Raw genomic sequence first — 21,717 nt, forward strand, 5'->3', positions numbered from 1 at the left:
AGTGGGGTGGGGAAGGGATCCGGCTCCGACTTAGGTCGCTGCACCTGGACCGACAGGTGAGCTCTAGAAGGTCCAGCGCACCTGAGGCTGGGCAGCCCTGCAGCTCTCAGGGCACCAGTGCCGCTTTCTAGTTTTCACATCACCCGTGGGAACTGCTGGGAGGCCCGAGGTTTGCTCTGCAGTTGCAGGAACAGGAAAGACTTTCCACGGTCAGGGCTGTGCAGATACCTGGGGGCTTAGGGGAGGGATCCATTGTTGCCTAGGGGCACTCAGCGTCCGGTAGGCAGGACGTCCGCGGAAAACAGTCATGTTCCCACCCAGAGTCCGGGGTTCTGGTTCGGGGTTCGGGATTCGGTGCGGGCTCGGGGGTTAAATAGTAAATAGTAAACAGTAAATTAAGAAACCAAGAAAAAATCAGTAAAGATATGAAAACATAACACTTCGATAAAAAATATAAATAAATTTTCAAAAAATGAAAATATAATTATAAAACAACTAAAAAATATATTTCAAAAAAGGGGGAAAAGAAAATTGAATGTTAGGAAAATAAACAAATAAAAACAGGCAGATAGGGAGTTATATCTGCACGTACCATTTTGACCCAGCAGGTGGCGATACTGAGCACTTCCTCACCTCAGGCTCCCCCTCCCGGACTGTTGCAACCGGCCTGCACGACCCTCGTTCAACCAGCAGGTGGCAAGCATAAGGACGCGGGAGAAAGAGATAATGGGGCAAGGGGGGTGGTATATAAAAATAGGGGAGAAAAAGAGACCTTCCCACTTCCCCGCCTTCTCGCACAGTTCGGGGTTTCGCTCGCCGTCATTTGGCCCGCCCTCCTTTGGGAAGCTGTCCATCAGTCTCCGATTAGGCTGCTGCCTCGGCTATTCCCCATCCACTTTGTTCACTGCCCGACCATCTCCGTCATTCTCCGTCTCCATTCGTTATTCTTCGACAATCCCCCTTTCCCATTCGTTATTCTCCGACAATCTCCGCCTAATTTCGTCATTATCGGACATTCTCCGCTGAGTTTCGTCCGTCTCCGATATCATTCGCCATTGCTTGTTGCCTTTCTCAATGTCCGACAATCTCCGCCACTCTTCGGCACCATTCGTAACTGTCCGACAATCTCCGCCATATTTCGGTAACTTTGATCAATGTCCGACAATATTCGTCTTTCTCCGACAATCCGCCCTGGGTTTCGTCCTTTTCCGACAATCTCCGCCACTCTTCGGCATCTTTCTTCAGTGTCCGACAGTCTCCGCCATATTTCGGTGACTTTCGTCAATGTCCGACAATTTCCGCCGTTCACTCGTAGTTCTTACGACAATCTCCGTCGTTTTCCTACAGTCATCGTAGCCGAGAAGTTTCCGACATTTGCCGTCGGGATTTCAGGTTGCCCGAAAATGTCCGACATTTGTCATCGCGTTTTGCCATTGTCCGAAAATTTCCACCGTTCCCCAAAGCCTTTCGTCTGTGTCCGAAAATCTCCGAAACACCCTGTCGCCTCTCGTCGAAAGTCCGACAATTTCCGCCATGCTTCGTTGCTTTTCGTCACTGTTCGACAATCCCCGTCACTAAACGTCGTCCTTTATCCTTATCCGACAATCTTCGCCGACTTTCCTTGTTCTCCGACAATCTCAGCTGGGTCTCGAGGTTGCCTGACAATCTATGCCGTTTTCGTTGCCTTTCGTCTCTGTACGACAATCTCTGCCATTTTTCGTCACCTCTCGTCATTGTTCGACCGTCATTCCCTGCCGCCATTCGTCGCTCTCCGAGATTGTCTGCTATATTTTGTCGTTGCCCCACAACCTCAGCAATTCCTCGTCCTATTTCGTTATTCTCAGAATATCTACACTATTCATCATGGGATTTAATATGCCAGCCAATTTGCACTTACCCTCGTTTCTTCCTCGCTGTCACACTACATCCAAAGTCCTTTCTTTCGTCACGCTTTAACACTCATCGGCACTGTGGGAAAGTTTAGGGTTCAGGTGTAGATAGAGGCAAAGGGTTAGGGGTTAGGGGTTAGGAGTGAGGATATGCTGCATTTTCACTAGTCTGTAAACTTTGACTTGAAAGCAGCTTCAGTGTTTGCAGGAAGGTAGAGTTAAATTCTCAGGTTAGGGTTGTGGTTCTTCGAGTTGGGAGTTGACAGATGTCTCCCGACTGCCCTCTCCTCTGGTAGATAGGCAGGAGTGCACAAGACTGCATACCTCTCGGGGCCTTGCGCTAAGAACCAGGGTGTCCTGCTGAGGTTTGGGGAGGTCATGGGATCTGCTGGAACGCCCGCTGAGCGCTTCCTGCTGCCCACGCAGCTGCCCCTGAACCTTTGTGATTTCCAGCAATGTGAGATGAGTAGTTTTAGTAAGATCAACTTGAAACAAAAAAGCATAAAGGCATACTAAAAGATTGTGATTCAGGGAAATGAAAGAAATTTCTCCTCTCACCTCTTCCCCTTCTTTAACTGATAGAATCAGAAAGCTCCCAGGTGAATTATATAATGTGGAATCATCCGCGGAGTTCTCTTTTTCATCACATTTTCTTCTGTCCTCTCTCTCAAACCCTCGTGAGCTACAAGAAGGATTTTTAACAGTGTAGAGCCTCCCTGAGCCCTGGTGTCCTTGAGTGTGAAACGGGTGAACCTGTGCCCAGCGCACCAGGGCTGGGCGAGGGAACGGGGCCCCCGTGCCTTTGCTGGCCTCGGAGATGACCCTGTTGGATCCAGTGTGAATTCAACCACTCCCTTCACACACCGTTTAAAAAGTTCCTTGTGTTGTAGTTACCACTTTTAGGCTTTTCCTTGACTATTTCATTCAGGTGATCTAGTGTCACCTGCGCCAAAACACAGATGTCTTCAAAGCAGGGCCCAGGCATCTCCTAACTGTCCTGGTTCATGGGTCCTGCAGGTGTGCACTCAACAAACACTTCCAGATGAACAAAGACGACGTGTATTTTACTGCTGCTGCATGCATAGTGTAAAAGTGTCATGGAAAACTTTGTAAGCGTTTTGCACTTTGTGATTTTGCTCCTCTGCTGTAATTCCATTTCTAAAGCTTGGCCTTTATTTAACAATCTGTCCCCGTGTCTGTCTGTGTAGGCATTGCGGTCAGTGCGCCCTTCTCAGGTAAGGACCAGAGAGGGCAGGTGCTCATTTACAACGGGAAGGAGCAGGGGCTGGCCGCCAGGCCCTCCCAGATGCTGCAAGGGGCCTGGGCCTCGGAGGCCGTCCCCTCAGGCTCCGGCTTCACGCTCAGAGGAGACTCAGACATAGACGACAACGACTACCCAGGTAAGGCCCCGTCTGCCCAAGACCCACTTCCAGCCTCGGGAAAGCGCACGGAGTGTAAGTCGTTCCCTTGTAAAAGCCGAGGCCAGCCTTGAACATGGCTCATGGTTTCTGTGTGGGGTTCCAGCATAGCATTTTTAAGAATTTGAAGCAGACAAGCCGAACACTCCCTTTCCTGTTTACAGACACTATTGGAAGGCAAGATGGTGCAAGAAGCCACATGAATTTAAACTCACCAGTCTTGCAACAAAAGTTTTCCTTTGAAAGCCATCATAATTGTGGTCCCATCCACAAAGGCTGTTTACACCAGACACTTTTCTAGAAACTTTTCAGCCTGTAACTCCCGTTTGACCCCACAGTTCCTCTTAATATGAACCTCAGTGTTTCCATCATAAATCTCATTATTTAAGAGCATAAATATTTCTCAGATATTTTACAAAATTTTTCCAAATATATGTTGAATACTTTAAAATGGAGCAGGAAGAACTGGCTTGTGACATGAATCCTAAGCTACACTTAATTGCCCAATTCCTATTCGAGGACTTAGGAAGCTCATAAAACATGGACGGTTTCAATACATACTCAGAAATCGTCAATAGTTAACTGACAGCTTCAACTATTTATGAAAAACGTGTCTCTCTCTCCCGCCCCCTCTCCTAACTGGGTGTTTTCCGTGAAGTTTTCTGGTTTGGGGCAGCATTCCAGTGGCAGCCTGAATCCTCCGGGATGAGGCGGGCGGGCGGCTGCCGCGTATTCTGTGACGCTGCCGGGGACTTAGGGACTCGGGCTGCCGTGGGCGCAGGAGCAGGTGGCTTTGCGCGCGCTGAGGCTTTCTCCCGGCGGTCATTTCCAGAGTGTGCAGTTCCATTGTTTTCTTAGGTTATATTGCAATCGTCTAAGGAAGGATGGTTGGCGGGGGGAGGGGCTCTTATGCATGATGTACCCCAATTCTAAGTGATTCGGAAGTCGCAGTGCATGTTTGATCCTCCCCGGTGCACGTCCGAGCCGCAACGCAGCCAAAGCCCTGGGCCAGCGTGGAAAGCCCTGGGCTCGGCACGCGTGTCCCACTTCTCTCCCCTCCCTCGCACCAGGCAGGGGTGGAAGGCTGCCCAGGGCCCACGTAAAGGGGAGAAGCAGCAAACCGCTTTGCTCCCCGGAATGTTCCCCTCAGGGGAAAAGAGGGGACGCGGCGGGGAGAGGAAAGCTGTAGTAAGGGCAGGTTAGTCATTGGTCGCCTCGTAATTGTGTCGTTCTCACTGCTTCTTAATCAAAGCAGCTCTCTGCTTGGGAGTATTTACTCTTCAGTTTGTTGGCTGAGGCCGATCCAATGCATAGTAGCAAGGGAGGTTATCGCAGGGTCTGTCTGTCTGTCTGTCTCTGTCACGCCGGTAACCAAGGCAGGACCGACCATGAGCGCAGCTTAGTGGACTCTTGTCCTCGGTTTCAGTTTTCTGGATGCTAAAGGAAACACCACCCAGTGTACGGGCCTAACAGGACTCATGGGCTGGGTTTCGGGGCGGGACGCACGCCTCCCCTAGTGGCGGCATCCTCTGGCTGCCTGGCAGTCTCGGGGTTCCTCAGCGGCTGCCACCGCGGCACACATGTGTCTCCCTTTTGTTCTTCCGCGGCCAGCGCGGCCTCCCCGTGAGGCCCCAGGGAGAAGGACTAAGACCCGCTGTGGCTTGGCTGGACCGGACCTGAACTGAAGTCTCCTTGTCCCAAGGTCGTTTTCAGGAGCACAATATCCGGAATGCAGGGGGTCACTGATGTGTTTCCCTGGGGTTCATGTGATCCGGCCTCCCAGGGGCTCTGCAGACGTCCAAAAGTCACCCCCGCCCCAGGCTGAGCCCATGTGCCCCATCTTTGGCTCAGGGCCCCTTCTCCGTCCTGCAGACCCCATGCTTTCTTCTCCCACCTGCCAGGAAGGGGCCTGGGCTGCCTTAGCCAGTGCCAGGACCTTGGAACCTACAGGCAGAACTCAGAGGAATGAGCCCAACTTAGAGCCCAGCCTCTGAGACCGGCTGCAGGACCTGCATCCTGCCGTCACTCCTGCACTCACACAGTCCTGTTCTGACACCTCAGGGCCCTCCATTCCCCCTGGGGCACCCCAGGGATGAGCAGAAGGGGGTGTAGTTGCAGGAAAGATGGGCATAGGCACCAGCCCAGGCCAGCTCAGCCTCATGGTGGAACGCTGCCCCTGGGCTGAGTGTCTGCATGGGCATCTCACCAGGGCCCTCCGGCCCACCTTGGCCCCTCCTGGTCCCGCCTGCCCTTGAAGTGGGGCGACCTGTGAACTGCTGCCCCTTGGATGGCTACTGGGGAGAGGGATGGGCTCTTGCTCAGGAGGTGGGCTCTGCCCTGATGCGGGGCTGATGCTGAGGGTGCCTCACCCTGCATTCCAGGCTGGGGGTGGGGGTCCTGGAAGTGGGTGACCTGGGAATGGGGGCCTGGGGGGTGGGGGCCCTGGGTGTGGGCGTCCTGGGGGTGGGGGCCATGGGGGTGGGGGCCTGGCAGTTGGGGGCCCGGGGATGGGCATCCTGGGGGTGGGGGTGTTGGGGTGGGGGCCCTGGGGGTGGGTGACCTGGGGGTGGGTGCCCTGCGAGTGGGTGACCTGGGGGTGGGCATCCTGGGAGTGCCTTGGGGATGAGCGTCCTGTGGGTGCCCTGATCCAGGGATCCAGGGTGGGACCAGGAGAAAGGCTGTGGGAGCATAAGCTGTGGGCGATTCCAGCTGGAAGGGTGGGAGGAAAGGGCAGTGAGAACTGGAGGACATGACTGCCACTGTGCTATGCCAGCCCTAACCCTCACAGCCACATGCAGTGCACCAAAGGGCCATCATCTGATTTAAAGGACATGGGGGGATGTGAGCTCATGTGTGCATGAGTGCATGCGTGGGTGCGTGTGTGTGCATGTGTGCTCACGTGTGCATGCATGCATGTGTGTGCATGTGTATGCTCGTGTGCATATGCACCTGTGCATGTGTGTGTGCACATGTGTGTTCATGTGTGTGCAAGCCACCAAGAGGAAGGGAGGGATGGAGAGAGGCAGATAAAGGGTAGCCTTTAACCAAAAGGAATAATGCATTTTAATAAAACTTTGAGCTTGTAAAATTGTTTATTTCAAATTTAATTGAAGTTCAAGTCTTATAGTCAACATTTATTTTTACTTCTCAAGTGGCTACTCAAATTTATATGAAAAGCAAAATATGTCCTTTTTGAACCAGATTTTCATAATTTCGTTATAAACCATTAGAAATTAGAATATTACGTTTCTTACAAAAATACTTCATGAATTTATATTAAGTTGAATTAAGTCACTGGAAGAGTTCCAGGCTTGAGTTTAGCAGGGCCACAGAGGAAGCACAAATGAACGGAGAGTTCTGGAACCAGTATTACCAAGACTGTGAGATGTTAACCCCTCACATCATGTCTCTGGAAATTTTTTCTCACTTGCAAGTGGCTATTTTGGATGTGTTAGTTTGCTAGCTGCTGGAATGTGATATACCAGAACTGGAACAGCTTTTAAAAAGGGGGGATTTAATAAGTTACAAGTTTACAGTTCTAAGGAAGTGAAAGCATCCAAATTGAGGCACCAACAAGAGATTACCTTCACTCAAGAAAGGCCGATGGGTCAGGAACCCCTCTGTCAGCTGGTGGTCACATGGCTGGCATCTGCTGGTCCCTTGCTCCTGGCTCTTTTGCTTTCAGCCTCTGTTCCTCTGGGGGTTCCTCACTTTGCTTCTCCAGGGCTGGCTTTCATCTCATAGCTTCCCTTGGCTCTCTTCAGGTTCTGTCTTGCCAATCATCTCGTGGTGATGTCTGCTGGGCTTCCAGCATCTCCAGACACCCATGTCTCTGTTCTCCCTGCATCAGCATCTGTGTCAGCTCTGCTATGAAGTTTCTGTTGGCTCTTAGGCTTCTGTCTCCATAGGTTCTGTCATTTCTGTCAGTTCAGAGGTTTCTCCAAAATGTTTCTGCTTTTAAAGGATTCCAATAAACTAATCAAGACCCACCTGGAATGGGTGGAATCACATCTGCATCTAATCAAAAATTAATACCCATGATTGGGGGAGTCACATCTCCATGGAGATAATCTAATCAAAAGATTCAAACCTACATTACTGAATAAGGATTAAAAGAAAGGACTGTTTCCACAAGATTGGATCAGGATTAAAACATGACTTTTCTAGGGTACATAGTAATACTTTCAAACCAGCATGGGTTACTTTTCCAGGAGTCTTTTTACCTCTTAACTTCTGATTCTATAATTCTACATCTAGATTTCCTGCCACCTCAGTAAGGGAGATTATTAAGGTTCTATCTTTTTAAAAAAATAGTGAAGACAACTTCCGGAGAAGATGGCGGCTTAGTAAGGCACGCGGGTCTTAGTTCCTCCTCCAGAAAAACTACTAAAGAACAAGAAACAGTACAGAACAACTCCCGGAGCCACGACAGAGACCAGACACACAGCATACCCCATTCTGGAACGGCTGGACCAGCTAAGAGACTCCGCTGCGGTGAGGTCCCCGAGAGGCGCGTACTTCCCCGGGCCATGGCGGCTGGCAGCCGGAGCCCCTCCCTCCCTCCTTCCTGGGCCAGCTGGGAGCTTCGGATCAGTGGTTCCCCAAGCCACGGTGGCCAGCGCCCCTCCCCCACGTGTGGCTTCCCGGGCCAGCTGGGAGCCTCGAATCGGCGGTTCCCCAAGCCGCGGTGGGCGGGGACCGGAGCCCCCCCCACATGCGCGGCTTCCTGGCCGGCTGGGAGCCTAGGATCAGCGGTTTCTCAAGCGGCGGTGGCCGGCGACCGGAGCCCCTTCCGCACATGCGGAGTCCCGGGCCGGCTGGGAGCCTCGGATAGGCAGTTCCCCAAGCCACGGCGGCCCTACCACATGCGGCTTCCCCGGGCAGCTGGGAGCCTCGGATCGGCGGTTCCCCAAGCCGCGGCAGCCGGAGACCGGAGCCCCTCCCCCACGCACAGCTTCCTGGGCCAGCTGGGAGCCTCGGATCTGCAGTTCCCCAAGCCGCGGCGGCCAGCAAACAGAGCCCCTCCCACACACGTGGCTTCCCGGGCTGGCTGGGAGCCTCGGATCGGCGGTTACCCAAGCCGCAATGGCCAGTGACCACAGCCCCTCCCACACACGTGGCTTCCTGGGCCAACTGGGAGCCTCGGATCAGCGGTCCCCCAAGCCGAGGTGGCCAGTGCCCCTCCCCCACAGGCGACTTACCAGAGGGAAAGGAAAGAGCCTCCAACAGTAGTAGAGACTGAGCCCAACCTAACACCAATAGTGGCCTTAATGAACAACTTCTGACTACTAAAAATAGGCCCTCAGCTCAGGCGAAACTGATCAAGGCGGAAGTCACTGATTGGGCTAACTGAAAAAGAGGAAAGGGGGTGAAACAGAACCTTTTGCGGCTGTTTCTACCGAGGCTTGGTTGCCTCTGGGCTCAGCACTGGGATTACACAGGTTGCAACTGCCCCGAACGCAGAAACAGACTGCTTTCAGGGCTCTCTACCACCTGAACCTTCCCCGCGGGAGGGGTGAAACGCAACTCAGGTGGATCCCTCTCTCAAGGAATTCAGATCCCAGGACTTCACAATTTGAAGCCATTAAAACCAACCTACAACCTTTCCTCTGTCTCAACCACACATCCAGCTGCAAGAGTCTTCCAAAGTTAAAGGAGCCACAACATCTTTTGCTGGTGGGACCGCAGAAAGACAAGCACCACATACTGGGCAGGATAAGAAAAACAGAGCCCAGAGACTTCACAGGAAAGTCTTTCAACCTGCTGGGTCCCACACTCAGGGAAATCTGATTAAATGCCCAGACGCCAGCAAAAAAATAACAAATCACACCAGGAAAATTGAAGATATGGCCCAGTAAAAGGAACAAACCAATAGCTCAAATGAGATACAGGAGCTGACACAACTAATTCTGAATGTACGAACAGAAATGGAAAACTTCTTCAAAAACCAAATCAATAAATTGAGGGAGGACATGAAGAAGGCATGGGATCAACAAAAAGAAGAAATGGAAAGTCTGAAAAAACAAATCACAGAACTTATGGGAATGAAAGATACAGTAGAAGAGATGAAAAAAAAAACAATGGAAACCTACAATGGTAGATTTAAAGAGACAGAGGCTAGAATTAGTGAACTGGAGGATGGAACATCTGAAATCCAAAAAGAAACAGAAACTATAGGGAAAAGAATGGGAAAATTTGAGCAAGGGCTCAGGGAATTGAATGATAATATGAAGCACATAAATATACGTGTTGTGGGTGTCCCAGAAGGAGAAGAGAAGGGAAAAGGAGGAGAAAAACTAATGGAAGAAATTATCACTGAAAATTTCCCAACTCTTATGAAAGACCTAAAATTACAGATCCAAGAAGTGCAGCGCATCCCAAAGAGATTAGACACAAATAGGCGTTCTCCAAGACACTTACTAGTTAGAATGTCAGAGGTCAAAGAGAAAGAGAGGATCTTGAAAGCAGCAAGAGAAAAACAATCCATCACATACAAGGGAAACCCAATAAGACTATGTGTAAACTTCTCAGCAGAAACCATGGAAGCTAGAAGACAGTGGGATGATATATTTGAATTACTAAAAGAGAAAAACTGCCAACCAAGACTTCTATATCCAGCAAAATTGTCCTTCAAAAATGAGGGAGAAATTAAAACATTTTCAGACAAAAAGTCACTGAGATAATTTGTGACCAAGAGACCAGCTCTGCAAGAAATACTAAAGGGAGCACTAGAGTCAGATATGAAAAGACAGAAGAGAGAGGTATGGAGAAGAGTGTAGAAAGAATGAAAATCAGATATGATATATATAATACAAAAGGCAAAATGGTAGAGGAAAGTATTACCTAAACAGTAATAACACTAAATGTTAATGGACTGAATTCCCCAATCAAAAGACATAGACTGGCAGAATGGATTAAAAAACAGGATCCTTCCATATGCTGTCTACAGGAAACACATCTTAGGCCCAAAGATAAACATAGGTTGAAAGTGAAAGGTTGGGAAAAGATATTTCATGCAAATAACAACCAGAAAAGAGCAGGAGTAGCTATACTAATATCCAACAAATTAGACTTCAAATGTAAAACAGTTAAAAGACACAAAGAAGGATACTATCTACTAATAAAAGGAACAATTAACCAAGAAGACATAATCATAAATATTTACGCACCAAATCAGAATGCCCCAAAATACATGAGGAATACACTGCAATCACTGAAAAGGGAAATAGACACATCTACCATAATAGTTGGAGACTTCAATTCCCCACTCTCATCAATGGACAGAACATCTAGACAGAGGATCAATAAAGAAACAGAGAATTTGAATATTACAATAAATGAGCTAGACTTAACAGACATTTATAGGACATTACACCCCACAGCAGCAGGATATACCTTTTTCTCAAGTGCTCATGGATCATTCTCAAAGATAGACCATATGCTGGGTCACAAAGCAAGTCTCAACAAATTTAAAAAGATTGAAATCATACACAACACTTTCTCGGATCATAAAGGAATGAAGTTGGAAATCAATGATAGGCAGAGTGCCAGAAAATTCACAAATACGTGGAGGCTCAACAACACACTCTTAAACAACCAGTGGGTCAAGGAAGAAATTATAAGAGAAATTAGTAAATATCTCGAGGCGAATGAAAATGAAAACACAGCATATCAAAACCTATGGGATGCAGCAAAGGCAGTGCTAACAGGGAAATTTATTGCCCTAAATGCCTATATCAGAAAAGAAGAAAAGGCAAAAATCGAGGAATTAACTGTCTGCTTGGAAGAACTGGAGAAAGAATAGCAAACTAACCCCAAAGCAAACAAAAGGAAAGAAATAACAAAGATCAGAGCAGAAATAAATGAAATTGAGAACATGAAAACAATAGAGAAAATCAATAAGACCAGAAGTTGGTTCTGTGAGAAAATCAATAAGATTGATGGGCCCTTAGCAAGATTGACAAAAAGAAGAAGAGAGAGGACGCAAATAAATAAGATCAGAAATGGAAGAGAAGACATAACCACTGACCTCACAGAAATAAAGGAGGTAATAACAGGATACTATGAACAACTTTATGCTAATAAATACAACAATGTAGATGAAATGGACAAGTTCCTAGAAAGGCATGAACAACTAACTTTGACTCAAGAAGAAATAGATGACCTCAACAAACCAATCACAAGTAAAGAAATTGAATCAGTCATTCAAAAGCTTCCCAAAAAGAAAAGTCCAGGACCAGACAGCATCACATGTGAATTCTACCAAACATTCCAGAAAGAATTAGTGCCAACTCTGCTCAAACTCTTCAAAAAAATTGAAGTGGAGGGAAAGCTACCTAATTCATTCTATGAAGCCAACATCACCCTCATACCAAAACCAGGCAAAGATATTATAAAAAAAGAAAACTACAGACCAATCTCTCTAATGAATATAGATGCAAAAATCCTCAACAAAATTCGAGCAAATCAAATCCAGCAACACATTAAAAGAATTATACATCATGACCAAGTAGGATTCATCCCAGGTATGCAAGGATGGTTCAACATAAGAAAATCAATTAATATAATACACCATATCAACAAATCAAAACAGAAAAATCACATGATCATCTCAATTGATGCAGAGAAGGCATTTGACAAGATTCAACATCCTTTCCTGTTGAAAACACTTCAAAGGATAGGAATACAAGGGAACTTCCTTAAAATGATAGAAGGAATATATGAAAAACCTACAGCTAATATCATCCTCAATGGGGAAAAATTGAAAACTTTCCCCCTAAGATCAGGAACAAGACAAGGATGTCCATTATCACCACTATTATTCAACATCGTGTTTGAGGTTCTAGCCAGAGCAATTAGACAAGAAAAAGAAATACAAGGCATCAAAATTGGAAAGGAAGAAGTAAAACTATCACTGTTTGCAGACAATATGATACTATACGTCGAAAACCCGGAAAAATCCACAACAAAACTACTAGAGCTAATAAATGAGTACAGCAAAGTAGCAGGTTACAAGACCAACATTCAAAAATCTGTAGTGTTTCTATACACTAGCAATGAACAAGCTGAGGGGGAAATCAAGAAATGAATTCCATTTACAATTGCAACTAAAAGAATAAAATACTTAGGAATAAATTTAACTAAAGAGACAAAAGACCTATACAAAGAAAATTACAAAAAACTGTTAAAAGAAATCACAGAAGACCTAAATAGATGGAAGGGCATACCGTGTTCATGGATTGGAAGACTAAATATAGTTAAGATGTCAATCCTACCTAAATTGATTTACAGATTCAATGCAATACCAATCAAAATCCCAACAATTTATTTTTCGGAAATAGAAAAACCAATAAGGAAATTTATCTGGAAGGGCAGGGTGCACTGAATTGCTAAGTGTATCTTGAGGAAAAAACACGAAGCTGGAGGTCTCACGCTGCTGGACTTTAAGGCATATTATGAAGCCACAGTGGTCAAAACAGCATGGTATTGGCATAAAGATAGATATATCGACCAATGGAATCGAATAGAGTGCTCAGATATAGACCTTCTCATCTATGGACATTTGATCTTTGATAAGGCAGTCAAGCCAACTCACCTGGGACAGAACAGTCTCTTCAATAAATGGTGCCTAGAGAACTGGATATCCATATGCAAAAGAATGAAAGAGGACCCGTATTTCACACCCTATACAAAAGTTAACTCAAAATGGATCAAAGATCTAAACATTAGGTCTAAGACCATAAAACAGTTAGAGGAAAATGTATGGAGATATCTTATGAATCTTACAATTGGAGGCGGTTTTATGGACCTTAAACCTAAAGCAAGAGCACTGAAGAAAGAAAGAAAGAAATGGGAGCTCCTCAAAATTAAACACTTTTGTGCATCAAAGAACTTCATCAAGAAAGTAGAAAGACAGCCTACACAATGGGAGACAATATTTGGAAATGACATATCAGATAAAGGTCTAGTATCCAGAATTTATAAAGAGATTGTCCAACTCAACGACAAAAAGACAGCCAACCCAATTACAAAATGGGAAAAAGACTTGAACAGACACCTCTCAGAAGAGGAAATACAAATGGCCAAAAGGCACATGAAGAGATGCTCAATGTCCCTGACCATTAGAGAAATGCAAATCAAAACCACAATGAGATATCATCTCACACCCACCAGAATGGCCATTATCAACAAAACAGAAAATGACAAGTGCTGGAGAGGATGCGGAGAAAGAGGCACACTTATCCACTGTTGGTGGGAATGTCAAAGGGTGCAACCACTGTGGAAGGCAGTTTGGCAGTTCCTCAAAAAGCTGAATATTGAATTGCCATACAACCCAGCAATACCATTGCTAGGTATCTACTCAAAGGACTTAAGGGCAAAGACACCAACGGACATTTGCACACCAATGTTTATAGCAGGGTTATTTACAATTGCAAAGAGATTTAAACAGCCAAAATGTCCATCAACAGACGAGTGGCTAAACAAACTGTGGTATATACATATGATTGAATACTATGCAGCTTTAAGACAGAATAAACTTATGAAGCATGTAATAACATGGATGGACCTAGAGAACATTATGCTGAGTGAGACTAGCCAAAAACTAAAGGACAAATACTGTATGGTCCCACTGATGTGAACCGACATTAGAGAATAAACTTGGAATATTGCATTGGTAACAGAGACCATCGGGAGATAGAAATAGGGTAAGATAATGGGTAATTGGAGCTGAATGGATACAGACTGTGCAACAGGACTAGATACAAAAACTCAAAAATGGACAGCACAATACTACCTAATTGTAATGTAATTATGTTAAAACACTGAATGAAGCTGCATCTGAGCTATAATTTTTTGTTTTTTTGTTTGTTTTGTTTTTATATATATTTTTTGTATTTTTTATTTTTATTTTTTTCTCTATATTATCATTTTATTTCTTTTTCTGTTGTCTTGCTATTTCTTTTTCTAAATCGATGCAAATGTACTAAGAAATGATGATCATACATCTATGTGATGATATTAAGAATTACTGATTGCATATGAAGAATGAAATGATTTCTAAATGTTGTGTTAGTTAATTTTTTTTAATTAATAAAAACAATAGTGAAGTTATCAGGATAAGACTTGTCTTGAAACTTGAAAGTAATTTCAGACTTACAAAACAGTCGCAAAATAGCACAGAGGCCCATACATAACCCTTCACCAGTTCCTCTAATAGTAACATCTTATATGACCATAGTTTGGGGAACATTAACTAAAATGCAGGGCCCATACTCCACCCCACCACCAACCCCTTGCTAATTGATTTTAGCACTTTGTAATAATTGTTTTTGTTTTTGTTTCTAACAGTAAATAGCCAGCATTAGTGAGAGATACTATGTTCTAGGCACTGATTTTTAAAAACCCTGTTTTTAATTTTGTGAATGATAAATGATTTTTATACTATTAATTCTAATCTGTCAATTAAAGTTAAGAGATGAAACAATTTAGACATACTTGTGATCTTTCTAGAAATACTCCTGTACTGAGTTTTGGAGATTTTCATTTAAAAACAGTTTTCACAAGTTGTGGGAAGAAAGACTGATGCTTTTCCTCACAGGTATTTCCTCTCTGCCTTCCCCAGGCCCCCCTTTTCCTCTCTGCCCCCACCCCGAGATTCCCCCTTTCCCCTCTGCCCTGAGGCTCCCCCTTTCCCCTCTGCCCTGAGGCTCTCCTTTTCCTCTCTTCTAAGGTGCCCCCTTTCTAACTTCCCCTTCCACTCGGTCATGTTCCACCTGACATAAATGCTGCATTTCAAAAGGGCTTCAAAGATTTCAGAGAGATTCAAGGAGAGATGATTTATTAATGAAAAATGACCTGTTGGTGCCTAAAACCTTAGTGTGCCATGTTTATGATGACTTTCCAATAACTGGAGGAACTGAAATATCCCTTGCTGGAGATGGGGGCCAGCGCAGACGGCCTCCTTAGCAGTGGACAGGGCAGCAGGTGGGCCATCCGGACTCATCCCAGCAGCTTGTCTCTGGCCTTGGGGTGCAGTCAGTGCTTGGGGGCTGGGGAAGGGTGGTTCTGAGGTTCTGACTGCAGGGCTGGCAGAGGCTTTGGGGTGCAGTCCCTCCCACATGCATGTGTCAGAGCTCACTGAGTTGTGCAGCACAGCAGATGAGACCCGGGTGCTTTAGGGACAGAACAAGCATCTGCAGGTGGTCACGGCAGGTGAAGGGCGGGGGCAGCCTGGGCAGTGGCGGGCTAGCGTGTGGCCTGGGCTCAGTGGCCTCCTGACAGGAGGGGCGAGTTGACAGCCCTCATGGGGACGGCCACGCTGAAGGGTGTTGGGTAAACCCTCCTTTCTAGGCTAAGTTCCTGGGAATGGAAGGGTGTCAAAGGGCATCCCTCCTCCCCACAGACTTCCCAGAAACTGCCCTGATGTACACCCCCAGAGCTGGGCCCAGCCGACCCTACCCAGGAAAGCCCTCTCCTCTTCTCCCACTGAAAAGTCAAAAGGCCCTCCGAATTCCTTGTGTTTGTATCTTAACTTGTGAGGCTGAGCAGCTTTTCACAGGTATTTCTGTTGATGACAATTGGTTTATTACCTTGCCTTTTTATTGGAATGTTTGTGTTTTTATTATTAATTGTGTTGTTACCTATTAAAGATAATAATTATAATAAATAGTAATTTTTTACTAGGTGCCAGGCATTCTTCTAAGTATTGAAAAATATTAACATTTGGTCAGCCATAAATATTGTTAACATTTCTCTCTCTGTCTCTCTTGGTTCTCTTCAGACCTTGCTTAGATTTTTTGCTAAGGAAGTTGTTCGAGTTTGCTAGCTGCTGGAATGCAATATACCAGAAGCAGAATGGCTTTTTAACAAGGGGAATTTAATGAGTTGCTAGTTTATAGTTCTAAGGCCGAGAAAATGTCCCAATTAAAACAAGTCTAAAGAAATGTCCAATCAAAGGCATCCAGGGAAAGATACCTTGGTTCAAGAAGGCCGATGAAGTTCAGGGTTTCTCTCTCAAGTGAGAAGGCACATGGTGAACACAGTCAGGGCTTCTGTGTCAGCTGGAAGGGCACATGGCGAACATGGCATCATCTGCTAGCTTTCTCTCCTGGCTTCCTATTTCATGAAGCTCCCCGGGAGGCATCTTCCTTCTTCATCTCCAACGGTCACTGGTTGGTGGACTCTCTGTTTCGTGGTGCTGCAGCATTCTCTGCTCTCTCTGAATCTCTCTGAATCTATTTCTCCAAAATGTTTCCTCTTTTATAGGACTCCAGTAAACCAACCAATACCCACCGAAATGGGTGGAGACATGTCGTCCCTTAATCCAGTTTAACAACCATTCTTGACTAAACCACATCAACCAGGGAGATGATCTCATTACAGTTTCAAATATACAGTATTGAATAGGGATGATTCTACCTTTATGAAATGGGACTTATATTAAAACATGGCTATTCTTAGGGGGCATACTTCCTTTCAAACCAGCACAGAAGTTTAAAGTTGAAATTCCTTTCAGGTTTCTGCAGTTTTTGTTATGTGTTGGGAGAGAGACTGCCCTTCCCCTTTGAGTAATCGTGGTCTGTATATAACCATCCGTTTGCTTTCCTGCCCTCCTCATTTGTTTGGAAGCTCTTTATAGCAATTACCATTAGCCAGAATTATTCTGAAATAGTTCATGTTTCGTATTCTAAAATAAAAAGAAGGTTTTGATGGCACTCCAGTAACACACCTCAGTGTTGGGAGGTTTCTCTGTGGGACAAGGGGTGAGAGGTGAGCAGTAGGAGAGGAGCTGGGCAGAGGCCCACTGAACTTGTAAATCAATTTGGGGTGACTCTTCAGGCTGCTCATGTCCCCTTCCCCCACTCCTGAAACCTCCCTTCTCTGTCCCCCTTCTCCTGGAAGTTTCTACTGCACTGTGCCCACCTACCACAAACCTCAAATCCACACTCAAAACAAAGCTCAGGTTTTCAACAGAATTTCCAGCCCTAAAATTTCTTTCAGGGGTAGTGAAATCAGACTACAGTCCAGGCCCCACTTTAAAGGCCTGGCTATTTTCTTCTTCCCAATTTAAAAATAACATTTTTGGATGAATAAAAACACAAAACATAGGTATAATACACCTGCTGTGGCCTCACATTTTGATTTATTTTTTCCCTTCCAACCGATACTGTTTTCCTGCTAATGTCCCCTTTTTGTTTCTTAAAAAGTTCCCCTTTTTGTTTCCTAAAAAGTGCTCAGTTCCACTAAAGGCAGAAAGGAAAATGAATAGCACTCCTTAGCCAAGATGAGGCAATAAAAAAGGTCTCCAAGAAATGGAGAGCAATTTTTGATTGAAAGGAAAGAACTGATTTTAATTGCCAGACAGCTGTTTCTTTCAGAAAAGAAACAGCTAGGTGTCTTTGTATAGGAGTTTTCTGTTTGTTTGTAAGAATCTGCCTTCAGGAAGTTTCTGTAAGAACAGAAAGTAAACATTAAGCAGTGAGCTGAGACCTGTTATCTCAAAGAGTGAAAAAGAAAGTTCCTATAGTTATGAACCCAAACATCAACACCAAAATTACCTCATCTCCAGATTAGCATTTAAACTTGTAACCACTGAAGTATGTGAGATTGAATAGATATTGTGTGTATATAAATGGATGTATATATGTGCATGTAGGAGCCAAGGGTTAAAACAAGACCTGCAGAATTTGTTGGAAGCAGCTGGCCTCAGGATGGTGGCAGTAAACTGTGGAGATTGTTATGTAGAGCAGTCTGGGAGGAAGAGAATGTTTACCCCAAATGGTTATGTTAAGTATGAAGAACACTGAAAGATAAGAACTTTGCTCCCTCAGGAAATGCCTGCATGTCTATTGACATCCTGTGGTATATAACCAGGATCTGGTTGAGAATAAAGTTGTCTGATGTCTGATGTAGAATTAAGTTTCAGACCCCCTGAGCCCATTTGTGTCTGTCTTTCTTTTCTTCCTTTCTTTCTCTCTTTCTCATCATTCCTTAATATCCTTCGAGTTCTGTTTCAACAGGAAGCAACATGTGCATACTTGCCAAAACCAATCATATATTTTGGAAAAATAAATTGGGCAGAAAAGCAAATTGGCAAATCAGTTCCCCTCCCCTTGAGACCTCAAACACATACAACTGGGACAGTAAATGCTTCTGGCTTTCTCCAGCACCAGGTGGTGTTCCAAAAGACAGGCCTGCTTTTGTGGCAGATAACTGTTCTCTTGGCTTCTGGATAACTGTGGCCACATTCTCATGAAGAAAATTGTGGACTATTTTGCCAGTTATTTCATTTTCCAAAGTAGGAAAATTCCTACCCTTAGGAAGAGGAACCCCTGTTCCCAAAGGAGAAGGCCTCTTCCCACGACTGCTGGGAGGCTAATTGAAATCTTACCTATAATGATAACCTTACCTGGATTGATCCAAAAGTCTACTGCCTTTATGAAAGGTTTCTAGAATCTGGAGCCTGTGAGTGTGAGTGTGCATGTGTGTGAAAGTGTGGGCATTGTGTGATCATTTGAGTGTGTGCAAGTGTGAGTGTTTTAGTATATGCATGTGTGTGAGCATGGTGTGTGTGAATATGCACATGTGGGTGAATATGTGTGGGGAAGTGAGTCTGAGTCTGCATGTGTGTGCCTAGGAGTGCGCATGTGTCCACACTCATGTGTGCCTGAAAGTATGTGTGCATGAATGTGTGTAGGTGTGTTATCTGTGTGTGCACATCTGTGTGCACAGGTGTGAGTGTATGAGTATGTTATCTGAGTGTGTGCACATGTGCGTGTGTGTTGGTGAGTGTGTGCACATGAATCTGAGTGTGTATGCCATGAGTTAGCACATGCAGACACATGCAAATGTGCACATACTCCCATACTCACAGAAACAGATACATGCACATATGCAGGTGTGTTATCTATGTGTGCACATGTGTGTATACATTGTGTGAGTGTATAAGTATGTTATCTGAGTGTGTGCACATGTGCATGTGTCTGGCCATGTGTGTTTCAGAACATGTGTGTGTGAATGTATGTGGGTTGTCTGTGAGCGTATGTGCATGAATGTGAGTGCATGTGTTGTGTGTGCCTGTGAGTGGGTGTGTGTGCCTCCCAAGACCTCTGAGAGCATATGCAAAATCTGGCAGGAACATCACCTGTGGCACAGGCCCCTGTGGGATGGGGTGAGGCAGAAAGGTCTCTGTTTTCCATGCCCCACCCCACCCTGCCCCCAGCTCTGCCAGCTGCATTTCTGCTCTGGCATTCCGGGTGTCTCCTACTCTTTCAATGGGTGGATGACCTCGGACAGTTCCCGGTCTCGAGCAGGGGGCCCCGCGTGTACACTGTTGCTGTATACGATGATAATGGTGGCAGGTCAGCAGTTCCCTCTGCAGGCCGGGAGCCAAAGGCTGCCGCCTGCCCCTCGTGAAGGGCTGCTGGACAAATGAGTACAGCAGAGCTTGTCCACAGTGGGCACTGGGCACATGTCCTTCCATTTTGCACCTTGAGTCTAGGTGGCACAGACAGCAATGCTCTGGCGAGTTCCTGAGCTTTCTAGGAGGCCCCTCAGGACCAGAAGTCCCAGGGTTACATTGGGGTATCAGAGTGCACTGGACTCGGCCCCGAATCTGACTGATCATGCTTCATGTGCCCCTGCCTGCACCCAGCAGTTCAGATGGTCTGGGTGCACTTGTGATTGCGCACCGTGTGGGTTATTTGCGCACTTGTGGTTGTGCATTGAGTGGGTTATTTGTGCACTTGTGGGTGTGTGCTGAGTAGGTTATTTGTGCAAAACCGTGCATGTGTTCTGTGTTTTTTTAGATTTACTTGTGGGCGCATTTGGAACAGGAAATGTTGTCGTTTACAAGTATGTGGTTGGCAACGCAAGCATTCTTCTAGTTGTTTTAATGCATTTCTCCTTCCTTTCCTCCCTCCTTCTTTCCTTCCTTCCTCCCTTCCTCCCCACCCCTTTCTTATTTTGCCTATAAGTGCAAATCCCATCTATTTATTTTGGAGATTATTTACATCCCCCTTTTTAAGTTTGTAGATGTGTTTGCACTCAATCTTTTATCCTTTTTTTCAACCCTCTTTGTTTTTGTTCTCATATTTCATGACCAAACTTACAGCCCCTACTTAACTTATTGTTAGCTAAAATATGAATCTTAGCAGACACTATAAAATGTGCACTTTTTCAGTTTACTCTTATTTGAATACTTCTCTTTGCTTTGGAAGTGCATTACAATGTGAGGGGAGCACGCCTTTTACCCCGGTCTCTCTGGGCGAGTCTGGGCCTGGGATTAGGGACAGACCCAGCCAGGGGCCTCTGAGAGCAAGAATTGAGGGCAGTCCCCGCAGGACAGACCTGCGCTCTGAGTGGCCCTTCTTCAACTCAAAATTAGCAACCTTGAAAGTTCCTATAACTTTCTGGCCTCTGTTTTTTCATCTGTAAAGTGGGGATAATGAAACCACTTTTACAAGATTATTTTTGTTGTGATGATTAAGGGAAAATCTGTATGCAAAGTGAACAGAATAGTAACAGGTAGATGGTACTCAAAAATTTTAGTTCCTTTCTCTCCTTTTATGTCTTCCTTCTCACTTTTTCATGGGCTTTCCAGCCCTTAGCTCAGGGCGGGTCGGGGGGTGGGGTCTGTGGGAGAGTGCTTGGCCGGGAGCCCTCTCAGCTCCATGGCACCGGGGTGCCTCAATGGGAGGGAATTTCTTCTTACCAGCAGCGCAGGGAGGGCTGGCCAAGCAGTGGAAGTTCTCAAAGGGGCTCCCTGTGGTGGCTGCAGGAGAGGGCAGCAGACTCCGGAGTGAGGTGGACGCAATGCCAGGTGCCCACCAGGACATCAGGTGTCCACTCCAGTCAGGATGCCAGGCGCCCACTGCAGGTGGGACGCCAGGTACCCGCTTGGCCTGGACACCCTGTGCCTGCTCCAGTCAGGACACCAGGGGCCCACTCCCCCACTTGGTCCTCCAGGTGCGGGCTTATCCAGGACACCGGTGCCTGCTCCATTGAGGAATTCACCCCTTGTTGGACCCATGAGCTCCCTGACATGCTCTGAGTTGAGTCTGGTGCCCACCTGCTCACGCAGGGAGGGGCACTCCTGGCAGAGTCTGGGAAGGTTGGCACCTGTTTTCCGAGCCATTCTGCCTCTCCCTGGAGTGGCCATTGAAACCTGCGCTTTCCCTGCAGAGCAAGGCCGGTTGTGACCATGGATGCCCAGCTCCTGCTGCAGCCGACAGTTGTCAATCTGGAAAATAAAATGTGCCAGATTCCCGACTCTCTTGTGCCAGTGGCCTGATGAGTGAGCCCTGCACTTCTCAAACCCTCTCAGGCTGGCAAGGTTGGCCCCCGGGCTAGGGCGGGAGGAGGGGGGAGCTCCCGGCGGGAGCAGGGAGAGCCCTGTGGGAAGGGGCAAG

At 46.2% G+C, this 21,717-nt stretch overlaps 1 protein-coding gene across 1 annotated transcript in view; it reads left to right on the forward strand.

Moving 5' to 3' along the window:
- Positions 1-558: 558 nt before the first annotated feature.
- Positions 559-21,717, forward strand: part of LOC143685204 (uncharacterized) — a 55,187-nt gene continuing 34,028 nt past the window's right edge. Inside the window, exons 1-2 of the mRNA XM_077162920.1 lie at positions 559-2,998; positions 3,098-3,289. Of these exons, the coding sequence (XP_077019035.1) occupies positions 1,155-1,874 (720 nt within the window). The 5' untranslated portion in view covers positions 559-1,154 and the 3' untranslated portion in view covers positions 1,875-2,998; positions 3,098-3,289. The remainder of the gene's footprint in view (positions 2,999-3,097; positions 3,290-21,717) is intronic.

The sequence above is a fragment of the Tamandua tetradactyla genome, chromosome 5 (assembly GCF_023851605.1).
Source record: "Tamandua tetradactyla isolate mTamTet1 chromosome 5, mTamTet1.pri, whole genome shotgun sequence".
In the NCBI taxonomy this organism is placed as follows: Eukaryota; Metazoa; Chordata; class Mammalia; order Pilosa; family Myrmecophagidae; genus Tamandua; species Tamandua tetradactyla.